Source organism: Beta vulgaris, chromosome 8, assembly GCF_026745355.1.
Source record: "Beta vulgaris subsp. vulgaris cultivar EL10 chromosome 8, EL10.2, whole genome shotgun sequence".
Taxonomy (NCBI): domain Eukaryota; kingdom Viridiplantae; phylum Streptophyta; class Magnoliopsida; order Caryophyllales; family Amaranthaceae; genus Beta; species Beta vulgaris.
The window spans coordinates 22,554,324-22,577,512 of NC_079209.1; the positions used below are offsets into that span (position 1 = coordinate 22,554,324).

General features: G+C 36.8%; 2 protein-coding genes and 1 non-coding gene across 3 annotated transcripts; 2 read left to right on the top strand and 1 right to left on the bottom strand.

Annotated features, from left to right (window-relative positions):
* The first annotated feature begins 6,809 nt into the window (after positions 1 to 6,809).
* Positions 6,810 to 8,569, top strand: LOC104883664 (major pollen allergen Ole e 10). The gene is made up of 3 exons (XM_010668212.3): positions 6,810 to 6,836; positions 7,001 to 7,241; positions 8,181 to 8,569. Exons 1-3 carry the CDS (start codon positions 6,810 to 6,812, stop codon positions 8,210 to 8,212), a joined length of 300 nt encoding a protein of 99 aa, XP_010666514.2. The 3' UTR covers positions 8,213 to 8,569.
* Positions 8,570 to 10,096: 1,527 nt separating this feature from the next.
* Positions 10,097 to 20,090, bottom strand: LOC104883676 (glycine-rich RNA-binding protein). The gene is made up of 3 exons (XM_057391477.1): positions 19,944 to 20,090; positions 11,359 to 11,457; positions 10,097 to 11,115 (listed from the first exon to the last, which is right to left on the bottom strand). The coding sequence occupies exons 1-3, from the start codon at positions 20,088 to 20,090 to the stop codon at positions 10,699 to 10,701; spliced, it is 663 nt and encodes a 220-aa protein (XP_057247460.1). The 3' UTR covers positions 10,097 to 10,698.
* Positions 20,091 to 21,776: 1,686 nt separating this feature from the next.
* LOC125492963 (small nucleolar RNA R71) lies at positions 21,777 to 21,883 on the top strand. The gene has a single exon (XR_007269350.1). It is a non-coding gene; the product is annotated as a small nucleolar RNA R71 (small nucleolar RNA).
* The last annotated feature ends 1,306 nt before the right edge of the window (positions 21,884 to 23,189 follow it).

Below are 23,189 nucleotides of genomic sequence, written 5' to 3' on the forward strand. Positions count from 1 at the left end.
TTTCAAATATAATTCAAACTCAAAGTGTTAAAATTTAGAAAAGGAGAAAAATTAAAATGACAATTTCACGGAAAATCAGATTGTGTATGAAAAATTTAAAATTTTATTTCATATATAATTGAAACTCAAAGTGTTAACATTTAGAAAAGGAGAAAAAAAAAACTGAAATTGTATTATACTTTTCGGTTACAAAATTAATGAAATCCATGATTTAAAAAAATTACCTTTCTTTGTTACAAAATCGACCCAATTAGATCTACTGCTTCATGAGACTTGAATTGAAATGCTTGATTTTTTGAAGTTGTTCTTTGACGTTGACTTGAAAATCTACTGTTGCATGTATTTCTTTGATGTTGTTCGAAGATTTTCTGATTTTGCTATTGTATATTGCATACTTTGATGAACTGGGTGAACTAGGTTCCTTGAAAATGTAGGTTGTAGTAGATTTGTAGTGAGAGGAGAGAGCGAATGAATAGTTAGAATTTAGGCTGAGAGGAGAGAGAGAATGAATAGTTGGAGCATTATTGTTTATTTTTTTTTTTGATTTGATGGTATTCAGTTCACTCTCACTCTTCACCAATTTACATCCACCAAGTAAGACCGTGTAGATTAATCAGTTCCACACCATTGATTACATATTTGAAGTTGCTGGACTGATGAGTGTGCGTGGATTTTCAAGAAATTTAGTTAAAGTCAACAAAAAAGTAGTTACAAATGCAATTTAATTACTTATACTTATTTATTAAAGTGTTTTTAAATACTATTTGATTGTATTTCAAAGAATCTTATTCACAAAATGGAGGTGAACTTAGATACTAACTTGCATTTTCTTTTTGTTTACTACTTAGTAATAATTAGGCTTAAAAATGTCATCGCACGCATCACGTGCATAAAAAGCTAGTGTGTATATATGTATAGTATGTATGTATATATGAGAATGCTCATCTCAGCCACACGCAACACCCTCTCATCCTCTCTCGTCGCCTGTTCATCGCCGCTCATCTCAACCACCACAACACGCCAGCTCTTAAGATCTGTTTTAGATTTCACTTTTAGATTTTAATTTCACTTTAAGATCTGTCTCGGTGGTCACGGTGGTCGCGATGGTCGCACGACGACGACGACGCCTGAAATCTCAGTGGTCGAGCGAACGTTATTTTAACAACCACCAACTGCTAGTCTCAGTGGTAGACGCTTGAAATCCCGATGCTCGTCAGATCTGGGCGACTATCATTCCGATTAGAGTTTTTTTTTAATTTTTTTTTTCCTTTTTTTATGTTTTATAGTTAGGTTTTGTTTGGAAGTTTCTGATTTTTTGTTATTATTTTGATTTTTATTTTATTTTTTAGAATTGATATTATGTTGGAGGTTTTCATATTTATCTTATTTTTCTGTTTTTTTGTTTTATTTTTCTGTCATATTTTCTCCTTTTTTTTGGTTAGTATGTTTTAGATTTTTTTTGTATATTTAAGTTTTTATGTAATCACATCTTGAGAATTTTGACCCTTACTTCTAGTTTGTATTGTTTGATGTTTGTAATAAATTTTTATCTTTCGAATTTAATGGTAAAATACAAAAAAAAAGGCTTACACTTGTACCTATTGCTGCGGTTTTGGCTAGGAACCGCAACAATATGCCTATTTTTTATTATTAAATACAACATATTGCTGCGGTTTTACCCAAAAACCGCAGCAATATGCTTTATGAATCTGATATAAAATAAACGGTTATTTCACCAAATACCCCCGACAAATCAACAAATTCACAATATACCCTCAATGTTTCAACAATTCACCATATACCCCTGACTTTTCATTTTTGTGCACCAAATACCATTTTTTTAACCGTCGTTAACTCACCGTTAACTTTATTTACCATTTTGCCACAATTAACTCATAACCCTATAATCTAAACCTAATCCCTAACCCTAATCTAAACCTAATCCCTAACCCTAAAATCTAAACCCTAATCATTAACCCTAAGCCTAGCCTAGCCCAACCCAGCCAGCCAGCCCTCCCTTCCCTCCTCCACTCCTCCACATCCCTGCCAACCCCACCTCCCGCCGCAGCCCCAACCCAACCTCCCTCTCTCCGTCGCAACTCCACCCCTCCCGACCCCTCCTCTGCCGCAACCCCCCCTCCTCTCCCCCGCAGCCCGCGAAGTGTTTTCGAACACCAAACTCCACCCCTCCCCCTCCCCCTCCCTCTGTCGCACTCGCTTTCTCTCTCCTCTGTTCATGGTTATTACCTCGAATTCCCAACGAAGTGTTCTCTCTCCTCAGCTCACCGGAGCTGTGGCGTCGTTGTCGCGTTTTTCTCTCTCTCCTTCGTTGCTGCTAACAGTGAATGCGAATTTGGTTTGGTGAACACAGGGGAGCCGGTGTTCGAAGGGGAGGGGTGGGGGTTTGGTGTTCGAAAGGGAGGGTGAGGAGTACGAATGAGCAGCACGTGGGGAGGCCGGCACGCGTATCAACACAGGGCAACATCCACGAACAACAGTAGCGTCGACGAAACAGAGAAGGATAGGAGGGAGTGCTGCGGTATCTCCGATAAGCCTGACAAATTGCTGGCGAATTGAAGGGGAGGGTGCAGCGAGGTCGCAGCGAAGAGAGAAGAACAGGGGAACGGGGATGGCAGACAAAAACAGAGAAGGGGGATGGGTGGGGGGTGCTGCACTAGTGAACGAATAGGGAGAGGGGGAGCGTTTTTCTGATTAGCGTCACACTCGCAGGGGAGCCGATGTTCGAAGGGGAGGGGTGGGGGTTTGGTGTTCGAAGGGGACGATGAGGGGTGGTCGGCGATGAACGGATGCGCAGGGGGTGGGGTGGGGGAGGGGAGGGGGTGGGGGCTGCCAAGGGGTAGGGTTAGGGTAAGGGGGAGGGTTTAGGGGTAGGATTAGGGTTAAATTAGGGTTAGGTTTAATTAGGATTAGGGCTTAATGCTGGTAAAATCATAAATAAATCTAACGGTAGGTTAACGACAATTAGGAAAAGGGTATCTGGTGCACAGTTTTCTAAACTCAAGGATATACGGTGCATTTCTGAAACATTGAGGGTATATGGTGAATTTCTTGATTTGTCGGGTGTATTTGGTGAAAAAACCGTAAAATAAAATATTGCTGCGGTTTTACCTAGAAACCGCAGCAATATGTTCAAATATTGCTGCAGTTTTAAACCGCAACAATATAATAATAATCTATTGTTGCCCCCTTCATTGTTGCGCGGCCAAAATTGCTGCAATAGGTCAGTTAATAACCGCATCAATAAGCATTTATTCTACTAGTGTCACTAATCTTAGATGTCCAACAATTAATGATTATCTTTGGTATAGGAGATTTATTCCTTACTAATATTTTTAGACATAATGATGGTAATCAATACTTGTGGAAAGAAAGATTTATTTATGGACTTCCTTCTTTACTTTCTCAAAGAATATTGCTAAAATTAAGAGAGACTGTAGGCCAGAATGAAATTTTATATGATAGTATGACTTATGGACAAATATTTTCCTTTGTAAAAAAATAAGGATTTGCTTTATGTCAAGAGCTTGTAATTCAAAAGCAATATATTCATCGTATTAAAGAGAAAGACGTAAAAATTTGAGTAATTTTTGTGCTGCATTTAGTCTATACACCTAAAGTTCAACCTTCCCATGTCAGTAATAGAAAAAAAAAGAGAAAATAAACTTCAGATCAAATAAACAATTTATGAATACTGACCATATTATAAAAACCCCTTCAAAAAAACCAACAATGCCACCAAAGAAAAATATAGAACCCAAAAAGCCAATTATTGCTATAAATGTGGTCGGGTAGGTTATAAGGCTAACGAATGTAATATAAAACAAAAGTTTAATGAAATATGTGGCCATGACTTTGACCTTCAACAAAAAATTTAGCATTATATGTTTATTAGAAAAAATTCTTGAGACCATAGTCTCACTATCCCAGTGAAGATAATAATCTACTTTAAATAGAATATGACAATGAGTCAACCTCGTGTTGTTCAAAAAAAAATATCTCTATGTTGTCAAAAAGATTGTTCCCGATCTCTTATTTTATGTTGTCCAAATAAGGTAATATTATATGTAGGAGAACTTTATAAAACTTCCATATAAATAAGGCAGGAATAAGATATAGAAACGAAGGGAGTATTATACAATATCCAAAAATACATATTAATATATACCAATTATTTGAAAGTTATGTTGAAAATTTAATTTAGTTTCATTAATTGGAAATCCGAGCATGAATTGAATTGTCAAGCACCTGCCATCCCATCCCCCACAACATGGGGTGGACAGTAGGGGCCAAGCCCTTGCCAACCTCCCATATAGCTTCTTCCATGTGCTTGATAATTCAGTTCATGCTCGAATTTTCAATTAATGAAACTAAACTCCAATTTTAGCGAAACTTCTTTAATTTCAAATAAATGGTATAAGTTAAAATTTATTTTTGGATGCTGTATAGTATTCCCTCCTTGCAGATTTTTTGTATATAGAATAAATGAGGCCTCTATAGACATGATTTACATTGACTTGAAGGTTAATGACCTAGTGAAAGTTTGCATATTTTAAGAGGTCGAGTCTTTTTGACGACATCAATTGAATTTTGTTTTTTCAATTTTTGAGGCCCACTTAAGCTATTCACTCTATTTTTCTTTTATTTTTCATTTTATGTATTTATTTATGTATTTATTTAGTTGGTATGAAACTTTCGCTTTCTCTCTCTCTTGGTACTCCATAAGATTTTTTTCTTACTCCTTTATTTCTCCTTCTTCGTAAACATTAAGGCTCCGTTTGGTAGGGCGTAAAATATTTTCAGTGTAAAATGATTTTCATGGAAAACAATTTACAATGGAAAACACAATTCCAAAATTAGTTTTCCGTTGTTTGGTTCAATGTAAAAAAAAATGATGGAATTTAAGGAAAATGAAAGGGAAAGTAAGGAGGTAGTGAGAGGAGTGTACAAGAGAGAGAAGGAAAATGGTTTTCCCTTCATTTTGAAAGGAAAATGGTTTTCCATCCTTGGGAGAGTAATTTTACCCCAGGGAAACGGTTTTACACTATTTTGCCAACCAAACAATGTAAAACTGAAAATAGAGGAAAACAGTTTTCCGGGAAAACGTTTTACGCCCTACCAAACGGAGCCTAAGGTTGTCCAATTTTTGAGGTAACTAGAGCCTATCTATTAGGTTTCTAGTGAGCTTGCGTTTTTAACTTGAACTTTAGTAAAATTCGAGCTATTTTTGACCGAGTTTCAACCACACTTAACTCCAATACCTCGCAAGTTAGAATGATTAATTTATATCCTTTTATATTAGCCATTTTTTTGATCCTTGAAAAAAATAAATTATCCTGCCCTGAATAACTATTATAAATTCCTAGCTTCACTCCTGACTAAACATGGGCAATAATAGTGCATCCCTAATATTCCTATTCATTCATTTATGTAGTAAAGATTAAAATCTTAATATTTTATATGATAGCTCCAAAGGCCAATAATGGCCAATTAATTTGAGAAGGGAAATTCCACTACTTCGCAAAATAAGAAAATGACTAAGATTAATTCCCTGCCTTTATCAACTTACCATCAAAAGCTCAGAAAACAACAGAAATGAGCAGATGGTCAACAGAAGAGGAAAAGTTTGTTTCTATTAAAATCGAATTGCTAAAAACAAAATAAAGTACTGGTGCAACTAATTCCTTTTTTGTATCCACTAGAAAGGCTAGAACTTAGAAGCCGTTTCCCTTCACATGCCTGCTTGCTTTCTCTTACAAATTGTAGTAGAGTTATTAACAACAATGAATTTAGTATATTACTTACTGTACAATTTTAATTTTATTATTAGTAATAAACAAGGCAGTTTAGAGAATTGAATCATCTCCCTCTATTTAAACCACTCTCTAATGCCCTTTATATCACAAGAAGCAAGACCCCTTGCACTTACGTGAAAAATTCTTCAAGCAAACATACAAAAGAAGAAGAATGGCAAAATTTTCTCTCTCCTTCTCATTCCTCTGCTTCATTGTCCTCTTTTCGTCCTTAGGTATATCTCTGATTCCATATTATGTGTTCCCCCGTTTTTTTGCTATTATCTAGCTATTAATGCTAATTTTAGACACCAATCCTTGTTAATTGCTCCGAATACTTATCATACTGTTATGTACTCCATACGATCAAAAAGTTATGGTCAATTCTTAATACATAATGATATATAGATTTAGGGTCAAAGAAAAGTCAGATCAATATCTTTTATATACTATTGAATAAATGTGTATTTTTTTGTCATGTATTTTCACTTAGGCTCCGTTTGATAGGGCGTAAAACGTTTTCTTGGAAAAGTATTTTTCCTCTATTTTCTGGTTTGCAAAGGAGGGTAAAACCATTTTCCCTAGGAGTATTCGAATGATGGAAAATCATTTTCCCTTCAAAATGAAGGGGAAACGATTTTCCTTCATTTTTCTTATCTTTCCTTTATATTCATCACCTACCTCCTTACTTTCTTTTTCATTTTCGTTTCTTTTCATCATTTTTCTTACATAGAACCAAACAACGGAAAACTAATTTTGGAATTGTGTTTTCCATTGTACATTGGTTTCCCTGAAAAGCATTTTTACACTGAAAATGTTTTACACCTAACCAAAAACGGAGTCTTAGAACAAAAAAAAATAATGCAAAGTTAACTAAGGAAATATGCATATTTTACTAAAAAATTGCAATGTGTCCTCATTATAAGTTGCCTAAACAATTGAACTTAGCTCACTAGCTGATGCCCATTTTTCTTCATTACAGGTATTATTGGTAGAAATATGGCTAAGAAGTTGGCTCTTGAACAGGTATATACATATTCCAAGTTAGCTATTCGATAATTTGAATATATATCTACCACATAAAACGTAAAAAAAATGTGCATTCTTAATTCTTATTTTCTTGGCTAAATATGTTATGGAAATGGGCACAATTGTTAAACATTGTTACGTTGTTTAACTTGTGTATATAGAAAACATGGTGTGTGGCCAAGCCCTCGACTGAAGAAGTTGAATTAGGAAATAATATTGAGTTTGCATGCAATCAAATTGGAGTTGATTGTAGCATAATTCAAGAGGGTGGTCAATGCTATAATCCTGTGAGTCCCATTAATCATGCTTCTGTTGCCATGAACCTCTACTTTCAAAGAGCTGGTCGTTTCGCCTTCAACTGTGATTTCTCCAACTCCGGCCTCATGGTTCTTACAGATCCAAGTACGACCGCTAACTTTTTTCATTATCATTATTGATTTTCTTGACAATATTCTTGCCTACGTTGGGATTCTATTTAGTAACTTAACGATTTTCGTTAGTCTAAAGTTATGTTATTTACTACTCCCCCATCCCATAATATAGTGCCTACTTCATTTTTGGTGGGTCGGATTTAAAAATCCTTGACCGAATATTCTCATTTTTATATATTAAAAAGCGTATTAATGTGGGTCATTTATATATATTAAAAAGCATATTCTTGTTAGATTCATTCCAATGTTTAGTTTTATAATATCAACTTTTTATATTTTTTTCCAATCAATACGAAATTGAATATATTAAAGGGCAAATTTACGTCTTGAATACCGTGTAAAAAAGAAATAAGCACTATATTATGGGACGGATGGAGTAGTTTTTGGTCCAAACTTAACTCAACATATACAATACTAGAGGAAAAAGAATGATCGATTAAGTTTAACTTGGATAAGTTGAATTAAATTTTCTTAAAAGTAGTTTGTCAATTTATGGTTACTATGAACATCCTCGTTAAAGAAATCTTAATCTTATAAAAAAGATTTTATTTCCTATAATATCTTATTAGGTGAAAATGAATTTAATGAGAGTGATATTATTTGTCATCTTGATTTTCGCTTTTGTACATTGTAATAAAAGATAAATTATTGATGTTGGTTTTTTTTTTTTTTTGATTGGGAAATTAAGTCAGCCCAAGGGCTAACCCCTACCAAGGCTACTAGTCTTGTAGAGCATGCTTAGGAAATACCCCAACATAATGCTTGGGGTAAGAATCGAACCCCTGACCTCAAGGATCAGAAGGGAGTGCTTTACCACATGAGCTAGCTCCTCATCCTTAAATTATTGATGTTGGTAATATAATGATTTTTGTGCTTACATGGTGGATTTTTGATAATTTTTTCTTTGCAGGCTATGGAGCATGCCTCTATTCCTTTATATAGCGGTGTGGCTTAACTTTTCTAGTCGAGAATCTGCTTAAGGAATAAAGTAGGGTTTTATTAATCATTGAGGTTATTACCCAACATATTCATATATATGATTGAATTAGTTGCTAAGAATTGCTTTAAAGAATTAGTTGCTAAGAATTGTTTTAAAGAAGTGTAATCATTGACACACTATAGGAATTCAAGAGCAATTGTAATGAAATATGAAAGTGAAATATGCATGGTTTTTAGCACTGAGGCCTTGCAATATGTATTTTTTTTTTCTGACATCATAATGTATCTTAGCTTCTTTCAGTATATTACAATTTGTTATTGGCTAAACGCTACTACAAAAAAGGCTAAAAAGACCATCCATAGGAGACTGGTTTAGATTATTAACCCATGTCTTAAGTAGAGGAAATAATTGATTATCCAAAACCAGTCTCTTAGGTTTAACTATGTCACTTATTGAAAAAGTTGTTGTGAAAAAGGAGACTGCATCCGAGTAAAAACCGATTTCCTTGAAATATTTAAACTTTTTTGATTCAATTTTCATTCAATATAATACTATACTGTAGGTATCTATTCTTCTTGTTGTGAGATAGGAGACTATTTCAAAGTAAAATCGATTTCCTTGAAATATTTTCATTTTAAAATCAGTTTACCACCACTTCCAATCATCCAAATTCTCCCAATTCCATTAATAAATTTTTCTCTCCCATCACAATTCCACCTAAATACCCCCAAATTTCATTTTCCAATTTGCAAGAATTTGTCATTCCCAATTGTCATCAATCTCCATCAATTAATTAACCATTCACAATCTCAATCTCCATTAACTTCGTCATTGGCGACGACAAGATTTTTCTCATTCGCCTGCTTGCTTAATCATCAACGGCGGCCATGCCCACCGTGGAGCAGTCGTTGTGCCTCAGTCTCTTAGGTTTTTGTTATTTTCTCTTCTTCAATACACCGTCCCATTGCAGGTTAAACTAAAAATTGAATTTTGGTGTAGTGTTATGTTTTTATTTGTGTGGATAATTGGTTTAGTTTTAGTTTAATTGGTTTAGTATTTTCTCATGATGATTTTTAGTTTTCCTATTGTTTTCTTCCTACTCTTATATGCAATTCTACCTCCATTCTTTTTGTAAAGATAATCTTTAGCAACTTAGAATGCTTAGATTCCGATTGTTTAGATTCCGATTATTAAGTAACTGTACCCTCTCCTAGCCAAAGTACTGATAGGTCCTCACACGTCAGTATGTGTAAAGGGCTAAAAGATCATTGACCCTTTCACTTGAACCTGTGAAAGGAGACTTTGTCATTTTCTCCATCAAGGGAAACTCAAACGATTCGAAATCAAATGATTTGAGAATTCCATTTTTATGAAGCTTCTGAATACGCTTTGAGCTTATGTTGTATAATCGACAATGCCATAAGTATGTAGGGTTTAAAACATTTATTTTATGCTTATGTTATAGATGTGGGTTTCTAAGTCTGGCACATATAAGCCATTTGATAACTCAGCGGAGACATATAACATATCATTCAAATACGCAGAACAACAATTGCTCTTTATGGTAAAGGAAAAATCGTCCGAATCCAAAATAGGAATCGAAGTAATGTTCCTCGTTATAGCAGGAACATAATAACAGTTATTAAGTTCTAAAATTAATTCTGAAGGTAAAAGTAGACTACATACTCCCATTGTCGATGTTGCAACTCGTGCTCCATTTCCAACACAAAGATCTACTTCTCCCTCTCCTAATGTTCTACTTCATTTGAGGCCTTAAATATTACAAACAATGTGCGAACTATCAAATACCCAAGAGCTGAAAGTTGCTAAGTTAACTTCAATAACATACATATCTGAAATAGAAACTCATTTCTTTTGATCCTGTATATACTTGGGGCAAGTACTCTTCCAATGACCAACCTTGCTATATGTGTAATAATAGTGCTCATCAGCAACTTTTGGTTTTGGTGTAGTCTTTTGCTTTTCAAAAGTTTGAGACTTAGCAACTTGTTTGCTTTCATCCTTAAGGTTGCGGTTAAAACAACCTTAAGGGTTGCGTTTTTGGCCAGCAGCCTTTTCCGTAGCAGCCCTTCACAATGAAGGGCTGTGGTTTTGGGCCTAAACCGCAGCCCTTCATTGTACCAAGGGCTGCGGTTTTTGCTAAAGCCCGCAACCCTTCTCACCAAATTTTTTTTTTTTTTTTTTTTTTTTTTGCATTTTATAGTTCGAAATATATCCAAAAACAGTTACTGAGTATATATTGTTTTTATTTGAGCATCACGAAATTATAAAGAATGTTACAAAATATAAATTTATGAAACGAAATCAACAAGATCTGGATAAAAATATCATCAGCTACAATGCTAAACCATTCACTCCCATATTCTTCAAATCAAAAGAAACAAATGAAAACATAAACTGCATATCTTCAACATTATTCTCAAATTTCATACACCGATGCAGTAATTCTTCAAAAACACACCAAAAATTACACGAACCAACCATAAAACAACAAAAAAAAAACCAAAAACTCAAAAAAAGAATACAAAAAATATGAAAAAAAATCAGATTTAAGATATATACAGAAGAAGAAGAGGAGGGTGAGAGAGAAGGTGAGAAGGAGGCTGTGGAATCCAGCTTCACCGCCACATCCTATGCTTCCTCCTCCACCGTAACCTCCACCGCCATCTCCACGTTGACCATCGCCGCCGTATCCTCCGCCAGCACCACTGCGGAATTCCCCGCCACCTCCGCCGCTGCGAGATTGCGCCTCGTTGACGGTGATTTGACAATCGTCAAGTGTTTGTCTGTTAATTCCTTCAATGGCGGCATCAAGTCCTTCTTTTGATGAAAATGTCACAAATCCAAATCTTCTAGATTTGCCTGTTTCTCTATCGAGAATAACCTAAAAAAAATCAAAAAAGTCACAAAAATTCCAAATTAATCAATCTCAGATCTATCAAAATTAATCGGAGAAAATGTAAAATTAAAAATGTTCGTCCGTTGTTTCATGGACATACCGTTGTCGGATTTCATGAAAAACTAACACAAGATCAACTAACAAGAACTAACAGAGATTTAGAATAGAATCAAAGTAATAAAGTTTTTTTTTTCATTTCATCATTTTTGTAATTTAGTAACACGAAACCTTCGAATCAACGACATCTCCATATTGAGCAAAAGCATTCTCCAAAGCTTGACTATCGGTGGCCCATGCAAGGCCGCCGACGAAGCGAGGAGATTGTAAGAATCAACGACATCAAGTGCGACCATTTTTGAGGAAGAGGAGAGAGGGGATAGAATGAGGGAGAAGGGAGGAGATTCTGTAAGAACCCTAGATACCCGCTTATTAACATTTTAAGCCAGCGAATAAAACCCCATAAAGGACTGCGGTTAGCCCAAAAACCACAACCCTTTATTACTTATTGGGCTGCGGTTTGGGCTAATCGCAACCCTTCACTAAAAAGGACTACGGTTAACTAGAAAATGCAGCCCCTCTTATAGTAGGAAGGGCTGCGTTTTCTAGTTAACCGCATCCCTTCACTAAAGGACTGCGGTTTTCTTTAAAACCGCAACCCTTCATAAAAGAAGGGCTGCGTTTTAAAGAAAATGCAGCCCTTCCAGCGCAACCCTTCCTTTTTTCCCCTAGTGTAACAGCAATCCTAATCCTATTAAGTGATTGTTCTTTACTAACCATAATAATATTCTTATGTTCTTTTCTTGGCTTGTTAGGGATATTTCGCTCGATTTGAGTTAGCATTTCATGCATCTCTTGCATTGTTGGTTCCTCTCCTTTCATGTGAATGTTTTTTTAACTTTTTAGTTATGAGAATAATTTTTCATGTCCCTTTTACTTGCAGTGAAACATTCAGCATTCAATTTGTCCTTCGAAAGGACAGAGTGCAAATTACAAGTAAAACTGTTGATGTTGTTACTAGACATGATTACTACAACAAATAATAAAGCAAGATTCAATACATGTTTATCAAGAAACCAATAATTTAAAAAATTATAATTAACTACTACCCTTTATTCAAAATGAAAGTCCCCTATTGAATAAAAAAATAATCAAGATTCCCTCCCACTACAATCAAACGAAATTTGGCCCTGCGTTTAATTTATAGTAGTTGAGGTAAGTAAATAAGTAAATATCACTAATTATAATTCTTAGTAAACAGGTTAACAACTCGATATTTGCTCCTATCTCTTAGCTTCAAAACCCAAAACTTTGTCTTTTGATGATTTTGTTGAGTTAAACCAAGCAATAACATGTAAATTTCATAAAACATGCCTAATATCCTCGGAATTATGAGCAACACCCTACTATGGCAGAACCTATTACTCATGATCTAAGACTTTATAGGTGTTGTTAGGAAAAGCAATTAAAACTCAATATTACTTTTGCAGACCTAAGTTTACTAATATGGTCAATCAATAGTGAGCATACACTAGTAGAATAAATGCTTATTGCTGCAGTTTTACCTATACGCAGCAATATATCACGTAAAAAGAAAACAAAAAATAGAAAATAATAATATTGCTGCGCTTTCCACCAAAAACCGCAGTAATATTCTTGTCAACGGATATTTTTTTGAATTCTCCTGACCCAGAGCAGCGTATATTGCTGCGATTTCCACGTAGGACCACAACAATATATGCTGCTCTCATTAATTATTTTGGGCAAAAAGACGCTGCTTTCAATTTTCGCGACCCTCTCACACACACACACACACACACACTCTCTCTCTCTCCTCTCACACTCTCGACCCTCTCATACGATGTCTTTCTCTCTCCTCCGGTGAAAGAGTTTGTTATCCGGCGAGGTCTCCAACAAATTTCCGGCGGAAAGATTCTCCTCCCTCGTTTCCGGCGAGTATCGAATCTCCTCAGCTTTTCTCCTTTGTTTCTCCAACGAATTCCTCCGCTTCTATTTCACCGGAGCCACTCCGAATTTCTGGTGCTTCTCCTCCCGCTCTACTCCTCCGAATTTCCGGTGCTTCTCCTCGAATTTCTGGTGCATTCATGCGATTTCCTCAAATTTGTCATATTAGGTTAGTTTCTTTTTAATTTTTCGTAATTAGTGTTTTAATGAAAATCTTGGCTTAAATTGTAGTTTAAAATGATTAGTATAAAGTACATGTATGATTAGTTATAAGATTTGAGTATTAAAAACCGATTTTGTGATGATTTTGCTTTAGTTTTTGTATGCCCTAATATGTTATACGGGATTGTTTATGATTAAGTTCTTGTGAAGTTTTTGCAATTGTTTATTTAAAGTGATATGCAATGCCTTTATATTGATAGACTCACCAATGGGAGGGGGAGGGAAATCTAAGGAATGGTTTGGTACTTGTTGTTTGATGATAACTTGAAATCGCTTGAATGCGATTATTGTTTGGTAAATACTTAGAATCGCTTGAATGCAATTGTTTTTATGTACATCATATTTCCAAGATACCCGTTCAAGACTTACTCATTAGGAGTAAGTCTTGAATAGTCCCCATTTTGGGGATGTTCTTAAACGTCACATCTCACTTAGGTGGTGAATGTGTGTTGATTCTAAGTGAAATACGGTTAGTCATTTCCCTTATTTGTTCTCTAGGTACATATAAGATAAACAATTATCTTTATTGTGTACTTGGAGAACTGAAGGGAAATCGAGTAGGTCTTGGCCTGCATTACACAAGTGGTTCCGAGCCTGCTGCCGAATCTTACTTAGAATCAAAGATGATATATGCATTCACTAGTGGGATTGGACGTTTAAGGATGTGTTATGTTGGAGTGATAAGGACCCAATGGAAGCATGCATTGAATATTAGTTTCTTCTGTTGGAGTTATGTGAATTTTTTAATTGATAATAATTTTTATGTATGTATGTGTTGGGGTTTTTAGAAATGGATCGAAGTTGGATGTATGGAAAGCGGAATACGTTGGAGTTCGTAGAAGATGTGAATGAGTTTTGTAAACATGCTGTAGATTATCAATAACTTGCTTGCGAGGTGAGATTTATTGTCCATGTGTTGATTGCTACAATGTGAATATCATTTCTGATATTAGGACCATAAGGGATCATATTATTCATCGTGGATTTAGGGATGAGTATTATATTTGGTTATGGCATGGTGAGAAGGGAAAATATACTCAGGATAGGGTTAATGTTGATGTTGGCACTAGTAATTCATTAGAGATTGATATGTCGAATGTCGGGGTTGAGAATGAAGTTGTAATTGAAGATCATGTTAGGATTGAAGGTGATGATGCAGTATGTGATGAAAATGACAATGGAGATAATAGTGATACTCAAGATGAAGAGTTTTCTTATGATCGATTAGGTGAGATGTTGGAAGGGGCTCGTGACCATTTTAATGAGCGGCCACGAGCGTTTGACAGTTTATCTGAAGTTGCTGGGAAACCCCTTTATCTAGGGTGTACAAAATACACTCAATTGAGTGGGATTTTGACTCTTTTCAACATAAAACCGAAACATAACACTAGGGGAAATAAAAGGAAGGGCTGCGCAGGAAGGGCTGCGCTTTTCTTCAAAAGTGTAGCCCTACATAGCAGAAGGGCTGCGCTTTTGAAGAAAAGCGCAGCCCTACTAAAAGAAGGGCTGCCTTTTTAAAAAAGCGCAGCCCTTCTGCTATGTAGGGCTGCACTTTTGAAGAAAAGCGCAACCCTTCTTAAAAAAATTTGAAATAAAAAACTCGCGGGCTTCGTCAAATATATTATCCTTCATTCTCTCTCCTCTCTCACGTCCCTCCTCCCTTTTCCTCCTTCTCTCACGTCCCTCCTCCCTTTCCTCCTCTCTTCTCTCTCAAAAACTCCCAGAAAAGTTGCGACAAAAGCATGAAATGATTTGCACGAATCATGCCGACGGAGTCCGATTGCCTATTGTGATACCGTTTCGGAAGCGGAACGGGCCAACGAATCAAACTCACCGCTATGCTGTGATGTTTAGGCTTTTTAAGCCATCCGAGTTCGTTTAAGGCTCCAAATAGGCGTTTTAAGTTTTTCTGAATTTTTTTTCCTTAATTATGTATTAGGGTTTTGTTTTATGTATTTAAACATTATTAGGTTAATGTTTGGAGGTAGTTCTTGTATTTTCAGATCTATAATTTCTTAATCTTTGTTTTGATTAATGTTCTTGTATTTTCAGATCTATAATTTATTCTGATCTGTATATTAGTTTTTGTTCCTTTTCGTTTCGTTCTTTTTTTTTGTTTTGGGTTTAGTTGCATTGTAGATCTATAATTTCTTCTCTTCTGTATATTAGTTTTTGTTCCTTTTTGTTTTGGGTTTAGTCGCATTGTAGATCAATAATTTCTTCTCTTCTGTATATTTAGGTTTAGTTGCATTGTCTGTAATTTCTTCTCTTCTGGATTTGGATGGTTTACTTTAAAGTTCAATGAAAATGTTAAAATTCAGAAAATGTGAGATTAATAGTAAAAAAATGTAGAAAAATTTTTTTTTTTTATTTTTTTTTTGGTAGGAAGGGCTGCGCGTTTTAGGTAAAAGCGCAGCCCTTCTAAGAGTGAAGGGCTGCGCCTTTACCTAAAAAGCGCAACCCTTCTAAGAGTGAAGGGCTGCGCTTTTCTAACGCAGCTGACAGGCTAAAGTCGTATCACCTTATCAAAAGTAATCCTAAGTCCTCTAACAAATAGTAGTTAGGGAAGTAGGGTCGAATCCACAGAGAAACAATGTTCTTTTCCTAATTGTCAGTCAAATCTAGAGTATAGGAACGAGTGTTGTGAGTAATTATACTAAACTAAACTATAACTAATTCAAGAATTATCAATAATAAAAAGTCTAGGGCATAGGTTCACCAATGATCAATATTTCGGGATGAAACACTAAAATCAACAATTAATAATGCAGTTAAACAGATTGATTCGCTCTCTCAAGTCTAAATCAAGCATAGAACGATATTAACAGGCTCTCGCAATTTATTAACACCAATTCTACCTATTGAAACTAGCCTTAATATCAAGTTTATACCTCTCGGCGCATAACCTAATATTGCAACACTATAACAATCAAATCTGGCCAAATTGGATTGAATAGAAATAAAAAACATTCAATAGGAATCAACATGCATCAATAAAAATCAATACTTTAATTAAACATCCCTTCCTAATTGATCATGGATCCCCCTAAACCCTAGAAATAGACTACTCAATCATAATTGGGGAAAACATATTCATAAATAAATAAGCAAACATGAATTAATACTAAAGGATTGAATAGAAATAAGCAAAGAAGAGAAATAATACCAATTGTAGAACCAATCTTGCAAAAATCCAAGCTTCTATTGAAAATTCAATGTAAATGGAGAAAAAGCAAAACTAGGGTTCTTCCACAATTGAGAGAAAAAGAAAAATAATCTTTTATGAATTCATGACGGAAAAACAAAATAGAAAATAAGATAGGAAATAATAATATTCCCTTGAGTTTTTATACCTTTCTATTTCCTAAAACAACTAGAAAAATAGAGTCTAATTCGTCAAAAGATAAAGCCTTATCCGACTAGGAAACCCGGAATAATCCGCGGCCGCGGATTTTCGGGCTGCAAAACAGCGTCAACTTGAAAAGATCATATCTCCCAAACTAGAAGTCATATCGGGGCGTGTAATATACCGTTGGAAAGCTCTTCAAGTCTAGTTTCCAACCCCACTGGAATCAATGAATTCCGACCTCTGGATAATAAGTTATGATCAAAAGAGTGCACATGACTCAATTTCCATACTTCTTTTAATACGTTTCCGCTACGTTTGGGTTGCAATCCGACTTGAAGATGCCCTTTGGACTTCTCATTTGACTTAGCTCCTTCCTAGATGCTTCTCATGCTTAAGCTTATCCAATAATACTCCAATTGTGTTCTCAATACCTGAAAACTATCAAAAACACCAAAAACACACACTAGAGTAATATCTTCTCAACTTAAGTAACTATATGCAATTATGGACTAAGAATGCAACTAAATGATCCTAAAATGCAATCTAAATGCATCATGAAATACCTATATTCATATGACTCATCAAACTCCCCCAAGCTAAACTGTTGCTTGTCCTCAAGCAATTAAACAATAGACACGGGAAGAAAATGATAACCTACAATGTGGGACTAAAACAGGGTCAAGCACACAATCCAAAACACGGGAGATATCAATCCTACATGAACCAAGCATCGAGTATCAATGAAACAAAGCCGCATAGCACGTCATGTGACCAATCAACTCGACAATCTTACCACAAACCCTTTCCCCCAAGCTGGACTTAACAACACCTGACAGACCTCACTATAGGTATGTGAACTAATACTCTCTTGTGTTTAGGGCTAAAATCAATGAAACTCAACGATCTCAACCTATATATATCAACTCAGAAGAAGCATTACTCTTTAACTTTGACCTTTTGACTCACTTTCAACACGAAAAATGTAACACACAAAGATCAAGAGGACTTTCAAGGGTTGTAATGAGGCTAGGGTTAAGGGTATGGATCATATTTTGGAAAATGTGGTGGAAAAGCCAAGAAGGGGAGCAAATATCAATGTAAAACGGCCTAACAAGGCATTCATCACAACTTCATATAACACCATCATTACCACAATATTACCACAATATCTTTCATGCATAGTAGCCCATATATAACCTTTTCACTTATCTTTCAAAAACATGTTCACTTTCTTTGTTTTTTCATTTCTTTTTCTTCACTCTTTTTCATATTGCCAAAATCTCTTTGCACCACATTCAAATTCGATGATAAAGCTCATTAATAACACTTTCCTTTAACATAACCATGCATTAACTACATCCATGTAACACAGTATGACCAAAACTAACACTTGCTCCCCCAAGCTAGGCTTGGGACAATAATCAAATGAGGTTAAGGGTTGTAATATGGGTGTAAGTAGCAAGCAAGGGTCAAGAAAGCTCAGCGGGGCTAGAGACGGGAAATATGTGAACAAAAAGAACTCTGGAGCTAAAATCGTGAAATGAACGCCTCAATCATATCAAATAGTGTACACAATCAAGTATCAAGGACGTACCAGGTCAAAATCAAGATCAATACATCAACTGAGGAACTAATCACTCATGAAAGAACATAACTGACACAGATTCGTCAGTTTATTAGGCACAGAAGCTCACATGGGTCAATTTTGTCTGCACAGTAAAGTTAAAGCCAGCCAGAGAGATCAAATAGTCTTACCACATCCAATCAATCGTATCACAATTATGCTATGAAGAATCATGAAACCACTATACAACAAAGCTGTAGAGCTGTAGTAGAGATATCCACAAAATTCTCGAAGGTGTGCCAACAATAGTCCCATAGATGAAAACTATAATGACATGAGCTATCTAAAATGCAACTATGATGCAACTAAGAAAGCATTACATTTTTTTTGGTTACACGTAAACTCTTACTCCTAATAAGCAGTACAAACCGTGCAACATCCTATGAAAGCAATGAAATCTACACTAAAAAGCCATAAAAGATAGAATATTCCTCCCCCAAGCTAGAATTTGCAGTGTCCGCACTGCATAAACTAGGTTAGAAAAAGAATCAGAACCACCCCGACAATCATCCAACACCAAAGTCACCCACTAACAACCATAACACATCACGAAAACCATACACAAACTCCAATAATCTAAAAATTCAATCAATGTGTGCAAAAGATTCTCAATTGAAATTGCAAAGCACCTTCAAGAAGAAACCCCAATTCAATGAGAAAGGTTAGGGTTTGAAGTGTATGTGAACGGCTTTGTGGTGGCAGTTAGGGCTGGTGTGGGCTGCCGGCGGGTCGGGCGGGGTGCTGCGCACGGCGCGGTCGGGAGGAGGGAGAGTGGAGGTGAGGTCGAGTGGGGTGGTTTAGGTTGTAGGAGTGCGAAAGGGTTAGAGGGGGGAGAAGGGAGCGACGCTGCGCCGCGAGTGGTCGGGTGTGGGCGCTTGGTTGCGTCGCTGGCGGGTCGGCTGGTCGGACGCCCGCCGGTCGTCGGCACAGCAGGTGAGAGAGGGTGGGGGGTCGAGGGTCGAGGGTGGGGGCGATGGTGTTTGAGGGGGAGGGTTTTGCTTATTATTTTTTTTTTTTATTTTATTGTTTGCTTTTGGTGGGCGTGGGTTTGGTCGAAGGGGGCAAGACTGGCGAAATCCCGCGCCCGCGGGGTCTGGGCTGCGGGCGCGGGGTAGATTGAGGGGGGCGCGGGTTATGTGTGAGGTGCGAAATCCCGCGGGCGCGGGTTATACCCCGCGGGCGGACAGGAGGTTTATGATTTTTGGGAAGCTTTTGGCCGCGGGCGCGGGATCAACCCCGCGGGCTAGAGGAGAAATGATGAGAGTGGTCGTGAATTCCCGCGGGTGCATGTTGGAGCTCGTGCTTCCACCTAGGGTCAAAATTGGCATACCAAAACCACTAAACAACACTTGTTAGCATGGTTAGTATAATAAAAATAAAAAAATTGAAGATGGAATTCAAGTGAATTCTTAAAAACTAAAAGAAACTAACTAAACTAAAAATTAAGAAGCGAATTCAAGTGAATTCAAAAACACACAAAAAATGAAAAATAAATTGAATTCAAGTGAATTCAATATGCAAATATTTTTGTTCTTTTCTTTGGTTTTAAAAAAAAAAGTTAGAGATTCGGGTTGCCTCCCGAATAGCGCTGGTTTATACAGGTCCCGCACGACCGTTTACCGCTACATTGCACACAGATCGATCGAACCTCTTTACCTGTTGGCATCCATCAAGGTCGAATTCTTCACTTGCTAGCATCTTCTCTATAGCATCCACTGCATTACTCCATATACTGCCATCACCTGTGGAAGACTCAAGACAAAGTACCGCCTCCAAGGGGTCTCTATAGAGAGCTTGGCGCATGTTATCATGGCAAATTACATCAACCACATCAATACTCCAACACTTTTCCTCTAGCATAGGACTTTTCAAAGCAGTGCTCAGATTAAAAGTGACCTCATCATCTCCAACAGATAGTGTAAGCTTACCATTTTTCACATCAATGACAGCACCAGCAGTATGAAGGAATGGTCTACCCAAAATGATTGGAATTTGCCTATCTTCCTCCATATCAAGTACAACAAATCCACGGGAATAAAAAATTTACCTACTCTAACAGGTACATCCTCTAAAATACCTAGGGGGTATTTAACAGAACGGTCGGCCATTTGTAGAGTAATATTGGTAACTTTCAAACTTCCCATGTTCAATTTTGAGGACACAGACAATGGCATAACACTCACACTAGCCCCCAAATCACATAAAGCTTTATCAATGAACAAACTACCAATGTGACAAGGTATAGAGAAACTACCAGGGTCTTTTAATTTTGGTGGAGATTTATTTTGTAAAATGGCACTACATTCTTCAGTAAAAGCAACTGTCTCCACCTCGTTAAAAGCCCTTTTCCTAGTCAAGATATCTTTCATAAATTTAGCATAAGCAGGCACTTGAGTAATTAATTCCGTGAAAGGAACTGTTACCTGAAGATTCTTGACGACTTCCAAAAACTTACCAAATTGCTTGTCCAGCTTACTCTTGAGGTGACGATTGGGGAAAGGAAGTTTGATAGGAGGAACCTCAATAGCAGGCTTTTTAGCTTCATTGGTCTCTTCATGTTCAGTGGCTTGCTGAGAGTTCTCTTTGTCATTTGTAGCTTCAGCTGGGACCTGTTCCTCATCATTTTTCACGCTCAAAGTATCATCAATAGGCATGGGTGGTCCATTGTAGTGAGAACCACTTCGGAGAGTGATGGCATTTGCCGAATCTGTAGGCTGAACAGGTTGTGCTGGAAGAGCACCTTTGTGTCGAGTGAATTCGAAGTAGCCAATTGTGCCAACTGATTCTCCAACATCTTATTGTGAGCAAGAATGGACTCAATTTGTGCCTTATCAGCTTGTCGATCCTTTTGCATTTGTAGCATCATGTTTCTCATCTCAACCATCATTGGATCGGCAGGAGGTGCTTGTTGAGATGGATTGAAAGGTGGTCTAGAGAAACCAGGAGGGTGTTGGGAGGTGGTTGGTAGTACTTGGTTCAATTGTTGTGCTTGTGGTTGTGGTGCAGGAGGATTCAGGACATTAGTGCTCTTGTAAGACAAGTTAGGATGATTTCTCAATCCTGGATTGTATGTGTTGGAGTATGGGTTGTTCGGCCGATATGCTTGAAAAGCATTAACTTGTTCGAGAGAATCCGACACTCTTGTGCCCAATGTCCAACTATGCCACAATTATCACACATAATCTCGGAGGTAGTACCCAAAGCAGCAACACTTGCAGGAGAGGAGAGCTGCATATTGTCAAGTTTATTGCTGATGGCATTCATCTGTGCAGCTAATAAGGATATAGAATCTATCTCATGCTTTCCACCCTTGTTAGCTAGTCCTCGAGGATTACCATATTGAGAGTTGTGGATAGCCATCTCCTCGATCAAATCATAGCAGCATCAATTTCCAGTTTCATGAATCTCCCATTTGCTGCAGAGTCAAGGATAAGTCTCGAGTTGTTCCCCAAACCATTGTAGAATCCTTGAACTAGGAACCATTTTTGTAGACCATGATGGGGACATTCTCTCTGAAGATCTTTAAATCTTTCCCATGCCTCATGTAAAGACTCATCAGTCCCTTGGGTGAAGTTTGTAATCTGACTACGCAACCTAGCAGTCTTCTCTGGAGGGTAGTACTTTCTGTAGAAAGCAGAGCCAAGGTATTCCAATCAGTGATCCCAAGAGTGGCTCGATTAATCCCATTGTACCACATCTTTTGCCTTGTCTCGAAGTGAAAATGGGAAAAGAATCTCCCGAATCTGATCTTGTGTCACTCCCTGCTGCTTAATGGTAGAGCAATATTGGCAGAAATCTTGATAATGAAGATTGGGGTCTTCATTAGGTCCACCACCAAATTGTTTTCTTTCGATCATGTTTAGCAATGCAGGTTTGATCTCGAAATTTACAGCTTCGATTTCAGGCATTTGATTGCTTTGGGAAGTTCAGCCAAAGAGGGTTGGGAAAAATCAGTAAGTCTCCGAGCCATTTCAGGTTCTGGTGAAGCGACAGAGACAATGCTGGTAGAATCAGAGTCAGAATCCAAAGGATTATCTTCCCTTGGATTATCTCGCAACTGTCTGGAAAATTCTTCTGTCTATGGAAGGATCTTTCGATTTCAGGATCAAATTGTAGGCAATCTGAACTCAAACTCCTGCGCATAGAAGAACTAAAGAACAAACAATTAAGAGATTTTGTCCAAAGAACAAGTGTTCTCTGAGACGAGAGTATATAATCTAGACTCTAAAACAATTAAAGAAAATGGAACAAAACCGTTTCCCCGGCAACGGCGCCAAATTTTGACAGGCTAAAGTCGTATCACCTTATCAAAAGTAATCCTAAGTCCTCTAACAAATAGTAGTCAGGGAAGTAGGGTCGAATCCACGAGAAACATGTTCTTTTCCTAATTGTCAGTCAAATCTAGAGTATAGGAACGAGTGTTGTGAGTAATTATACTAAACTAAACTATAACTAATTCAAGAATTATCAATAATAAAAAGTCTAGGGCATAGGTTCACCAATGATCAATATTTCGGGATAAACACTAAAATCAACAATTAATAATGCAGTTAAACAGATTGATTCGCTCTCTCAAGTCTAAATCAAGCATAGAACGATATTAACAGGCTCTCGCAATTTATTAACACCAATTCTACCTATTGAAACTAGCCTTAATATCAAGTTTATACCTCTCGGCGCATAACCTAATATTGCAACACTATAACAATCAAATCTGGCCAAATTGGATTGAATAGAAAAAAAACATTCAATAGGAATCAACATGCATCAATAAAAATCAATACTTTAATTAAACATCCCTTCCTAATTGATCATGGATCCCCCTAAACCCTAGAAATAGACTACTCAATCATAATTGAGGAAAAACATATTCATAAATAAATAAGCAAACATGAATTAATA